The 13082-nt window shown below is 28.5% G+C and overlaps 1 protein-coding gene across 2 annotated transcripts in view; it reads left to right on the top strand.

The window, feature by feature from the left end:
• LOC121129910 (tachykinin-like peptides receptor 86C) overlaps positions 1 to 13040 on the top strand; it is a 107917-nt gene extending 94877 nt beyond the window's left edge. The window contains exons 7-9 of one of the 2 annotated variants that reach the window (XM_040725614.2): positions 7854 to 8050; positions 11337 to 11481; positions 11542 to 13040. In XM_040725614.2, coding sequence (XP_040581548.1) covers positions 7854 to 8050; positions 11337 to 11481; positions 11542 to 11718 — 519 coding nt within the window. In that variant the 3' untranslated portion in view covers positions 11719 to 13040. Of the gene's footprint in view, positions 1 to 7853; positions 8051 to 8236; positions 8496 to 11336; positions 11482 to 11541 lie in introns of those variants that run through there. The other variant, XM_040725616.2, reaches the window with a different exon arrangement.
• The last annotated feature ends 42 nt before the right edge of the window (positions 13041 to 13082 follow it).

Here is a 13082-nt window from a genome sequence, read left to right as displayed (position 1 = left end):
TGCGTGTTGCTTAATAATCAAATTACCCACAATTATTTCACCTGACAATGTAAATTAAGGAAAAATGACCATTGACCACTCTATTGGAAATTTTATAGATTGCCGAGTATTTTGCACATTGCCCACTCTAACGGACATTTTGTACATTGCCAGCTCTAACGGGCATGTTGTACATTGATTTACTTATTACACTATCATTAGGTACCTTGTTTCAGTATATTTTTGGCGAAAAGGTTGAGTAATAAAATAAAAGGACCGACGTGATAGAAATATGAATGCATATTTAGGCACGGATATAATATAGAAGGATGAAACATGTAAATTGAAATAACACAACATTGTTTTTATAATTTTTTGATAAAAATGGAGATTATGTTCATAGAACAATTAAATGACTTCAATAAAACAACATCTATAATATAGAAAATAATTTATGTGCATTATATTAATCAACGAAAACCAATATACATAACTCCAGTTTAAAAAAAATGCTACTGATTTTTTAAATGCCCTCACAGAATGAATCTTAGTGTAGTAACAATAATAATGTAGTAATAATATTTCACCCTGAATGTACAATTAACATGTTTGAATTTTAACTTTTTTTTCAAACATTTTAATATATGACTTTTCCCATTTTCCATGGTCTACGAAAACTAAATATACCAGTCATTTGGATTTTGAACCACGGCTTTACCTGCCGGATGGACCTTGAAAATTTATTATAGGTGGCCCTGAAAAAAGACATTAATTGGTTATCGTATAGTATTGATACGGGTATCAAATCAAAGCCAATAAGCTTTACTTTATTTTGTATGACTATGATATTAACCTTTCATTTGTGTCCTTTGGTAAATTTCACCCCAGAATTAAAAAATGCTTGGTTTTTTGTATTTTTCCCTTCCTTTCTAGGTATTTTCTAAGTTATTAATATCCTATTGTACATGAATGCAAAAATAGAATAAAATGCAAGAAATTCCTTTTTACCTTGATCAAAGCTAATGGCTCTATACTTAAAAACAATACAATATAACATACTAGCACTACATTGGTTTTTATATATATTTATTTCTGTGCTATTCCACAATTTGGAGTAAACAGTTTCTCTGCTCTTGTTCGGTGGTAATCCTATTTGCAAAGTCACTCATAAGTTTTACGCCTCTTTTAGCAACATCATTGATCCCTTTTACTGACTCCACAGGCTGCTTTATAGTTTTCATTATTTTCCCAGATATCAGCCGGTGTAATAAGCCAGTAACTTTTAAATCCGAGAGTGTTAAACAAAAAGTAACTCAGGTCCTACCAAGTCTGTGAGAGATGTACCTTGATTAATGATCGGGAAAACTGGCTTACCTTTTCTATAACACTCCGGCTTTTGGGTTTTTGATAGCTTGATTGCCTTCTTTTGTTTTATATACGTTGTCATGCTCTCATGTGAACTTAAAACCGTGATTGTCAATAATTTCTTAGGCAGATACCAACCGTGAGTTCTCATTTTCTTCAGGGCAGAAGTTGCAAGTTCATTATCAGTATTTTGATGGTGAAGCATCTTCTTAATCAATTGCAAATCGTGGATAGTAGCATTGGTGGCAGATATTGCTGTTATCCAGTGCTTCGTATTACATAAAGCCAGGAATTAATTTATTATCTCTAGTTTAATGATAGTGTCCTTTTCGTAGTTTAGTCCATTTAAAAACATTAACAATTTAATTGCATATATATATTCTGGTCATTCCAACGGGCTTGGTGAATTGCACCAGGCTTGGTCTAATGAATACCTCGACTAGGTTTTTTACTGAGAATAATCAGACACAGCTTTGCTACTTCTCTGAAGTCTACGTTTGGAGATTTCTTCTCTAGAATATTTTTTATGGCATTAACTTATTTTTTTCTTCAATTCCTTAATTTACCAAACTTTTTTTGTCCAGACCCTGATTCTTGCTAAAAATAGCCTCCCATGCTCTTCCAATTATCACCTCAGATATATGATGTCTGCAAGCGATGTAAAAAACTTTTCACCCAGTTTTGTCTTCAATCAGTTTTGCTGTACTGTTGTTGATGTCACTATTGCTAGCTGTTGTGTCAACCCTAGATCAAAAACGTTGTTTATCAGGTTCCATATTTCCAATAGGTCTAATGTACCCTTGCATTGTTTAAGTTCATTGAAAACTGTTATGAAAGGAACACCGAGCAATTTCCATTACTCATACTGTGGAGTATCTGAGACGAGTAGACTATTAATAGGGAAATCCCTACCAAGAATGTTCCTCAAAAGATTGCCATCCCCGTGTAATGTTCAATACTTTGGCAGATTTTGCTTAAAAGTTAAATATGTTTTTTTTTGTATTTACTTTATTGTATTCTTATTTTGTATACATATACGTCAAGATAATAATAACTTAGGAAAATACCTTAATGACGGGGAAATTAAAAAAAAAAATATCATATCGGGGGTAAAATGTACGATGGACAAAAAAAGAGGGTTAGTAATATAATTATACAAATATAAGCACCGTTTATTGGCTTTGATTTGATACGCATATCAATGCTATACGATAAGCCACTGCGAAGCTATAGTCAAAAGAATAGAAACAATCACGTTATTTTTGCCTTTTTTTACAACCACCAACAATAAATTTCCAAGGCCTATGCGGCAGGTATAACCGTGGTCCAAAATCCAAATGACTGGTATATTTAGTTTTTATAGACCTTTGAGAACGGAAAAAATGCAAATTTTAAAAGGGTTGGAAAAAAGGTTAAAATATAAACAAGTCTAATGTACATTCACTTGCTACTATTATTATTTATTTATTCAGTTTAAAACGCACTTTCAGATTTTCTATTATTCCTTGTTTGAAATCACAATGTAAGCAAACTTTGATACTGGCGGCTTTTTATGATTTTGATACAGATGAAGTGGAAGCTCTTGTTCTAAAAACAACCTTCACTAGATATTTGACAAACTGATGAGTTGATTGGAGGAGTAAAAAAAAGGATATTTGTTCATTTAATAATTGGGTTATACAACGCCAAATCGATCCGAAAATGAACATTTTTTACAGCACCATCTCCGATATTTTTGAAATTTTCCAAATAACTTAATATTGAATAGAAACTCAAAAATCGAAAATTTTAGACGTGATCGGATAGATACTTACACATTTATTATTCTCTAATTATATTTTAACCAATAAAATGCTTCTTTGACCTTGAAATCACGAGATTAAATCTTTTACCTTAAAAATTTCAAACATAGTATATTTTAATTTTTATCAAATTTTCCTGAAATGGCTGTCAACATAAATTAAATAATTAAAAAAGAGTAAGATCTGCATTCAAATTTTGGTCAACGCTATAAGCAAAATACCAAGAAGGAGATGTAAAAAACTTGGTTAAAATATTAGAAAGGAAAATTAATATAGAATTGTGGCAATACAAAGTACCACTCAATTATATGTATTTTTTAGTTCCAGGTGTTATAGATTTAGTAAACTACAATGACCTTAATTGTTTGTACATATATATATATATGTTGTACTTTTTACAATCGATACATCAAAAGTAGTAAAATAATTCACCCGTAAGGAAAATTTCGACACTGAGGTATATGAGTGAATTTTTTGGTTCCCAGGTATTGTGGTTGCCTTCTCTTGCCTTTCACTTAAGAATTCAAATTCTTGATCATATTCAGTACATTTGGAATCTATAAAATTGATATTCTTAATATTTTCTTCACAAAATTTATAAAATTCCGTAGGAGGGAAAATTGGTTCTGAGTTATTTCCTTCTAAACAACGCTGTAGATTTGATTTACTCATTTACCGTTTAACTGTACCTCTTACACTATCGCATGGTCCTTTTCTGTGACTTGTTGTAAAAAACTTCCATTCTTCTGAGATTCAAAAATCTTTTTTGTCATAGCAAAGGTTTAAGAAGTTCTTACAATTGTTATATTGTCCTGCACATCTGTCCAAAAATATTTATGTGCTTAATGTATGACAAGGTTTCTTTAACAAATTGGATACATTTGTTGATATATGTATGTATAAATGGACGCTCACAATATCGTGAGTGTTACACTCATTTATCACTACAATGTTGACATGTTTTAAGTGGGTGTTTTGCTGAAAATATCCAACGAAAGGGTGAAGTATTAACATAAAATTGCTCTAAAGAAAACTTTGCACCTCGTCTTGAACAACAAAAGAAAAGTTCTCCGCAAAGTCACAAACCACTAACATTTCTTTATCTTTTAACTATTTCTTTGCTCTTTTAAAGGTGGAGGATTGTATTTTGGTTATAAAAGTATGAGGGGGATATTTTTAAAGACATTTTGTAAAATCTTCAACAAAATTTGGACAAGATTTCACGGATGTTTTTTAGTTGTGTCCTATCTGTCCATCTTCTAAAGGTTCTTTCATTAATCATATTATTTTCCAAAGTCTGAAACATTATATTTTTAATTTTGTCACCACACATTCCACATTGACGGATACAGTATTCTATAAAGTGAGTTATTAGATTTATCCTATAAATCTATGATCAGTTGATCAAAGCTCTCGATCTTATTAAACGTTTATAAGATTTCCGTTAACATTTATATCTGTAACTAAATCCATCCCTCCATAAATATTTATTAATTTGTTTTGTATGGCTATCGATGTTTTTGTTGTCTTTTTTGGACATATTTTGAAGTCATATGACTAGCCCTATTTGTAAAACTTTCTCTTAATGCAGAGAAACATTCCTTGAAGTCCAAAACTACAAGTTTGGGATTTATAGGTTCGCCCAAATCACTTTCGTTGGAAGAATCTAAGTATATTCTGTCGTTTTCAAAAATAGTATCTATCATATAATAGGTTTATCATTTTTTAGCTTCTCCTCGCATAGGTGGTAAATATTTTTAATGTTAACGACCATTTTTTGAAAAGTTCCTCAGGAACTAATCGAATGTTCTTCCTGATTCGTGTTTTATGCTTGTTAAATGGATCATTAAGAGCTTTTAATTCATTTAAATAGCTACCACACTGATGTTCCATTTTGAAAAGGATTTGCAATGTTGAAACTAAATAAGTAACAGTTCCATTGTTTACCAATACACAAATAAAGTATTCCCAATTATTCGTTGCAATAAAGTACTTGCTCGTGTTTATTTCCCTAACTCTTTCATAACAATCTAGCTAGACTCAACCCCCCACCCCCTTTAAACTCCTATAGTATATATGAATATAAAAAATATATTTTACCTATACACATATAACTATTCAAGTAATTCTCTTTTCTAATATTTGCAACACATTTGTTACATCCCGTGTTCATGGTACTTATCCTATAGCGTTGACCCAAATTTGAATGCAGACCCAAAACTTTTTTGTAATTATGTAATATATGTTGACAACCATTTCATGATAATTTGAGAAAAATTGAAGTATACCACATTTGAAATTTTCGAGATTTAAGGGGAATTTTATTGGGTAAAAATATGTTGTGTATACAACAATAAATATGCAAATATCTATCCAATCACGTTTAAAGCAGATGAAAAATACAACAAATTTTCATCACTGTTTATATATGCCCAATGTCCATATTAAAGGACATGATGTTAAATAAATAATAAAGTCATAATGTATAATATGTATAATTTTTGAAATAAATACTTTAATTAAACAAAGAAAGAATTATTTCAATGTCAAATCGGGATTTGAATTGATAAAAGTAGTATAGATAAAAAATATATTAGATTTTATATATAAAAAGAACCTAAAAAGAGATCGTAGAATTTAATATAAATATTTCTTATAGGTCACTTTTTTCTTTCATACAATATATAAGAGAAATCTTTTGCCGTCTTTTGGATTTGATTTCCTTTCAATAAGAAGATTTATTTATTTACGTGAGCAGTGAGTATATTGTTAAAAAGAATGACTTTGTGGGAATTTTAATGAAATTGTTGTTGAAGATTTGGGTTGGATCATATAAAAACACTACTACTTTATTAAATTAAGAAAAAACATTATCATACTTTGATTTTCAAAAAGAAAAAACGAAGCCCATCAGTAATTGGTTTAATTAAAATAAAAGAAATGTAACATACATTAAAGTCATTTATTATAATAAACATAAGAGGCTCTTCCTTTAATATGCTTTCTTTAATTTAGACGAAAAACATATATATGACGTCGTACACGGTTTCTGAGCTTGTCAATACATTCATAGTTATTAGAGCATTATTATTTGTTATGCAATATACTCGTACATAGATTCAGTCATATTAGGGTGGCTCTTATTTTCTACTTAAAATAATAAATATTTTTGTTTTCGTTCTTGGTTTTAATAGTATAAGCATATACGACATGGTTAAAATTTGACACCGGTTTTACTGCCAAAAGTGTAAAAAAATACTTCTAATAAAAAATATGTATTGTTTAGTAGGCCTTTTTGTGTCAAAATGTCTTAAAATGATTTTTTTTTCAAGTTTCAACCCTGTATTTTTTGTCGTTTAGCCAAGAAATTTGAATTTGTGACCAATTTTGACCAAAAATGATTATTTTTGCCTTCAAAATTTTTGAAATCTCAGCTTTGTAGACCTTTGTATAGTCTGCGACGTACATATAAAAGATTTATGTTAAAATGATAGATAGTGGGCAGGACTTTAAAAAAATTACTGTCTGTTTAGGTAGTTGTTACTTCCATAACTTTTTTGCAATGCCCATTTAAAGAAATATGTATCAAGTGACAAACAACAATAAAAAATTAACACTTTTTGATAAATGCCTGTCTATAGGTAGCCATATATACTAATAGGAAATACAGAATTAATTTACCTATCATTTTATTGCTAATTTCAAAGACTTCCAATTTATATTATTTCTAACGCAGGAATATCAAAAAAAAAAATTAAAAAAAATACCCACTACTACCGATTTTTTTGACATGTGAAAAAATACCGTTCGTCATTAAAATGGATGACACATAAAAACATTTGGAGCTATATACTTAAAAATTTAATCGTTTTTACTGGAAAGAGTATATTTGAGACTGATGTGTTTAATTTTCTCTAATATTTATTTGTGAAAAGTTAATCGATTATGCCCAGGATACTCTTCTTTTTGAAACCCAATATAAAGTAAAAGTACTTAAAATTTCTGATTTTTTTTACAAAGTAACATAAACTAGATTTTTTAAGCAAAATATCCATGTTTCGAACAATGATATTGACCAAATCAATGTCCAATTTGTCTCTGAAGAACTACAAGTTAACTTCAGATTTGAATTTTATATAAAATTTTGGTATATAAAACTGGTATTACTAATAAGAATTCGAAACTTGATATTTTCCCAATTTTAGCAGTGAAACCGGAGTCGAATCTCAAACTACATATGTCATAGTAGTGGCAAAAATTATATTTGTGGAAAATTTAAAAATGGCCTTAGACTCTTGAGCTTTTATAGTAAAAATTATAAATTTCTCAACATTTCCAGACGTTTTTATATTTAAAGAAAAGTTTTACATAGAATAAGTTAATATTTTACGACAACCGGGAAGAGAAGAAATAAATAATGTTTTTTTTAAAAATATGTACAGGATAAAGTAATATGTAATACACTAAATATAAAATAATATAATTGTAGTAAAAAAAGAATGGAAAATCGAAGCTACAAACACTAATGAAACATTGATTGTTTAGGACCCCCCTAATACATATGTAAATGAATAATTAATTTACGTATTTACTTCATTAGATATAATTTTTTGATAAAAGATTGAATGTTTGAACATCATATATATCAACATTAGAATCTAAGGTTTCTCTCTCTGAAAGTAATTCTAATAATTAATTTATTTATAGATAGTTAAAATGCTCTTTGGAGTTTTTTTGATATTCTCAATTTGCTGGCTACCTTATCAGCTGTACTTCATTTATACGTACTACAATCCAAAAATAGTGAGTCTTCCTTATATTCAGCATGTCTATCTCAGTTTCTATTGGCTGGCAATGGGCAACGCAGTTGTAAATCCAATCATATATTATTGCTTAAATGCAAGGTAATTATAGTATCTTCTTTTTTCATAATTATTATAAAAAACTAATTACATCATGTTGGAATTTGCTGAAAGGAAACCCCAGTGCTCTAAACAATGAATATTAACTCTTAATTTATATATTATAAGTATATTTCTACATACGTTGTAATTTTAGTTGACAAGTTGTTTTTCTCCCTCACTCAATAGATTTGAACATAGAGATAAATTATACAGAGTGATTATACTGAGCAATACCAAGGAATATTTTTGGACGTCCGGACAACAGACAAGAGTAAAAAGATGGTTTACCAAAACAATTGAAATCATAGTATTTTCCACTTTATACTCCCACAATTAAAAAAATTATGTCATTTTGGAAAACATGAAAGTAAGAAGATTTAAGGGACCAAAGTTTGTAGCATACTCACAAATCTTATTCACTTTCAGAATCAATAATTATTGAATTAAAGTTAAAATAATCTCCTAAATCAATCATTAATATTCTGAAAGACTAAATAAAAATATATTTAAATCTAAAAAGTGGAAAAAATATTAACAATCTTCATAAAATGATCTGTTTAAAAACACTGTATTAACATCTCTAAATTGATATAATCATAGTTATAAATTATTATATTACAATAAACATTTTAAAAAATACAAATATTTGATGCGCCCTAACACTTTGTTTTTAACATACCTAACTATTTGAATCAAATATTTTCCTCAACTATTTCGTCTTTTTGACAGCGTCAACTTTTTTTACTCAATTTATTTTGTCTCTATGTACTTAAATTATTAGCACTGCCGGTAAGTATAAAAATAAAGAAGTGAAAAACCAAAAGGTAAAGTTTGAGCTTATGACGTCATTTCACTTCCTATTCCTGTTTTACATACCGACAGTACATATTTTTTAATACTCAGGAACATAACAGCGAGTACTTTAGATCACTCCCTGCATTGTCTACAAAAATATTTTTCTTCATTTCTTATTGGTTGTAAGCTCAGTAAAAATATGAATGGAACATGGAATATGGAAAAGCAATTACAAACATTCCTTTAGAATAAAGAGACTGACAACTGATCTTAGTATTATTATACGTAATTATTTTATTTACATCTCTAAATATTACTCTCCTGAATGTGAATATGTGTATATGAGTCGATAGGACTAAGACATTGCTTCAAAAATCGGGTATTTTTAAATTTGAATTAGATTTTTTGTCAAGTTATGGTTCTACCATTCAATATGTTCAATAAAGTGATGTTATAGGTTCAGAATTTAAACTAAATGTTCGATATTCGTTTCCTGTATCCCGGTGCTTAAAAATTTACCCCGTCATGATCCGTGAGGGAAATTTCTATCTTAATTTTCTGAATTAGGAAGAGAACTCCAGTTAGGGAATACAATATGATGAAGGGAGAGTGAGGATACATGTTACAAAAAACAATTTTTTTAACTGTCATAAGTTTCAGAATTTTAAAATTAATTTAACGCCCGGGCAACATAACATAGATAAGAGAAATAATTCTAAGGTATTTTTGATGCAGTGCAATAATTAATAGCCAATTATTGGTGTTTTCAAAAACAACCAAAAGCAAGATACTTGATACACCAGGAGGAGGCATGATACAGGGTAGGAAAAGATATGTTACAACAGGAGAAAACATGTAATACCAGCCTTTCGTTATATTTAAACATTTAATTTACTTTTTATCACAGTTTGTCAGGATAAAGCCAATACTTATAATTACATATATGAGATAAACAAATAAAACATTTATAGAAATAGAGTATAGTTAATAATAAAAAAAAATCTACTATTTATAGTGATTAATAATTAAACTATAGTATGAAATTACACTATAGTTTCATAATATAGTGTAATTTCATACTATACATTAATTATTAAACTATAGTATGAAATTACACTAAAAATACCATACTTAAATACATAAAATATATACCATATATAGTATATTTAATAAAAATGGGGTGTTACAAGTCTCCACCATAGTATTGGAATCAAAGTTCATGATATGAACTGAATATTGAAACTAATAATATATTACAAACATGTTTCTTAAATGAACAGCATACTAGACTATGATATTTAATAAAATAAAGTTAAAATCATATGTTTTCTAATATCGCAACAAACACTTAAAATGTTTACTTTTTGTGTTCAAAAATTTCAATGTCAGAATTCTCAATAACTGTAAGCTTTGGGCAACCTAGGTTTTATGATGGTTTGATAAACAAAAGGATAAGGTTCAATTGTAGAAGAACAGGGTGATTTGATAACTTTACATTTTAAAGTTATGAGAGCTTAACATGTCTCCTCCGTAAGAAGTATTCTAACTCTCCCCTATGACTTGTATAGATGTAGGGATTGATTTTTCTTTAATTTCTCTGAAGAATGAGGGATTAACATTGAATTCCAATTATACGATTTGTTCCACTAGGGAACAGGGACTTCTTTGGTCTATTTCGACTTACTTTCTTAAATTATTATGAAGATGTTTTTGTCGAACGAATTGATATAAAATTTGAGCCTCGTTTAATCTGGTGACTCTATGTAACTAATCGTAATCGTGAAATTTGGAAAAAGTGTCGTCTTTTATTTTTATTCATTTCATTTGTAAAAATATGTCCGGAAATTTGAAAACGAAGATAAATTCGTTTAAACTTATAAGCACAGGGATTATTCAAACAAATATGGCGTTCCTAGCTTATAAAGTGAGTGTATAACGTCAGTAGTGCTAAAATAATGAAGGTAGAAAAATGACGTCATGATGAATGAAGTACAAAAAAAGTCAAATTTTCTAAGCAATTACTTAGTTCAATCAACTCGTTCGTTCTCAATTTCAAAAGAGCAACACCTATTGATCGAGGTCAACTTGTTAAAGCTAAAGCTTTAAAAAAAAGTAAAACAAAACGCGGGTGTTAGTTCAAGGACATAAGACGTCACTTTATCTTTTTTGTCATTACCCTCCATAGAATTTACTTAGTTAATTCAGTTAAAAGGGTGAATTGATGAAGACTGCTTAGTTAGTTATGGTGTAATATTCAAAGCTCCTAGCAAATAAAAAGGTGTTACTACGACTACTAACTTCTACAAATATTGATCACGTGGTCTTCGTTTCACCACTTGGATTATAGGCTTGATTAGAGCATGTACTGTATGGGGTTTCCTTAAAATTTAAAAATGAGGGAATATTGTACAACCAAGTGGACCAATCATTTACCACTCGAATATTTCATCATTTAACGATAATATAATATATTTTTTTTATTCTTAAATAGATTTCGTAGTTACTTTAACGACATCCTAACACTGCGTTTTATTCGGACCATGCTCACTCAAAGGTTAATGGTAAGTGGACCTATATTGAATACAACGGCGCATACAAATAGCACCAACGCCCATCAACGCTATAGCACCTATCATGTAAGGTACATACTTATATATCTATATACAAAAATAGTGATTCATTTAGAGATAAATTAGGAGAATCTCAATCCATCTTCCAGAGAAGAAATAAGTAGTGGTCGAATTAATTCGCAAAATCGACACATGGCAGGATCTGTTCATAACAATAATCATCAGAAACAACTCAGTGGGGTAAATTATCTATCCCACAACCATTATAATAGCATTGAAATGAAAGAAATGACTAATGGATAATAACGAATGTTTTGTTTATACATGTGTGTAGTGTAATGATTCCAAATCTCAATTAATCTAAAATATATATTTATGTTTTTGTTAAATGTCCTGTGATAAATTTTATTTCTAATAATAGATACGGGTCATTCTAAGCCAAAATAACATCAGAAATTAAGCATATATCTTAGAACCAACTTTTTTTTTACAAGATTAAAAATATACTTATTTAATAAAAAATTATGAAAATGTAAAGTTTCCAAGATTAAATATTTTCTTCAAACAAATGCATTGAAATTTAATATGTTCTCACTTAAAAATCAATTATTTTCTCAATTTTTATTCAATTATGATCAAAATTTGTACATAGTTTAATTTCAAAAATGTAATTATATACATATATGAATTATAGCATAGATACAAATACTTCAAAATATCTTGGAGTAATTTTTTAAACACATTTTCAAGGCCAATTGAAGGCATTTTTGTAAACTACACAAAGGTAAAAAAATCAACTTGGAATTCCAACCGGTTAGGTACTTGTACAAGCTATCATAAAATCCTTATTTTTATAACAAAAGAAATGATATTTTAATATTCTGTTAACAATAGTTTTGACACATTATTTTTATAATTAATATACATTGGATTTAAACTTTTTATAACAAGAATAAGATTTATTCAACTTTGCCTTCTTTAGACGTCCACATATCTTAATTTTATTAACTTAACAACTATTAAATCTATTTATCGTCTATATATGTACATTTAAAAACAATTATGTTTTTGATATATTTAAATAAAAGACTTGTGTCTTCCCTATATAAAAACGTGGAGTGACTATTGTAAAAAACCTTTTATTTTACTTTAAATAAGTATTGTATTGTATTTCATTTTTGCCAAAGGCACTTCTCCCTCCGTAGAAGGTTTTTGTAGAGGAACCAAGCACAAAAAAAAATATGTTGGACTTCCAAGATGAATATGAAATATATGGTTATAGTTTTCTTAAAATTAAATTTTTGGCACGTTTTGGTGTGGAATGACCCTTTATAGATTGAATATAATTATCAACTGTAAAAATCTTTGTAATAAAGTATAAATAGATTTGTGAACTTTGTTGTACAACTTTTTTCTTTGAATATTCTTACTTATATTATTGACTGATACGTTGTTGTGAACTATTTACTTCTTGATTTCTTTTGTAAAAAATAAAAAGAAATACATTATTTTCAATCATAATTAATACCTTATTATCTGTGCTGTGTATTGTAATAAACATATGTGCATTAATTTGAACATGTCAATGGAAAATAAAGTGGACTTTACTGTTTTCTTGAGATATATATCTTATAATATATTAATTAAATGTTTGAATGGTATCCAGC

Source organism: Lepeophtheirus salmonis, chromosome 14 (assembly GCF_016086655.4).
Source record: "Lepeophtheirus salmonis chromosome 14, UVic_Lsal_1.4, whole genome shotgun sequence".
Lineage (NCBI taxonomy): Eukaryota > Metazoa > Arthropoda > Copepoda > Siphonostomatoida > Caligidae > Lepeophtheirus > Lepeophtheirus salmonis.
The sequence above is the reverse complement of the archived record's forward strand: the minus strand, read 5'-3'. Positions and strand labels throughout refer to the sequence as shown.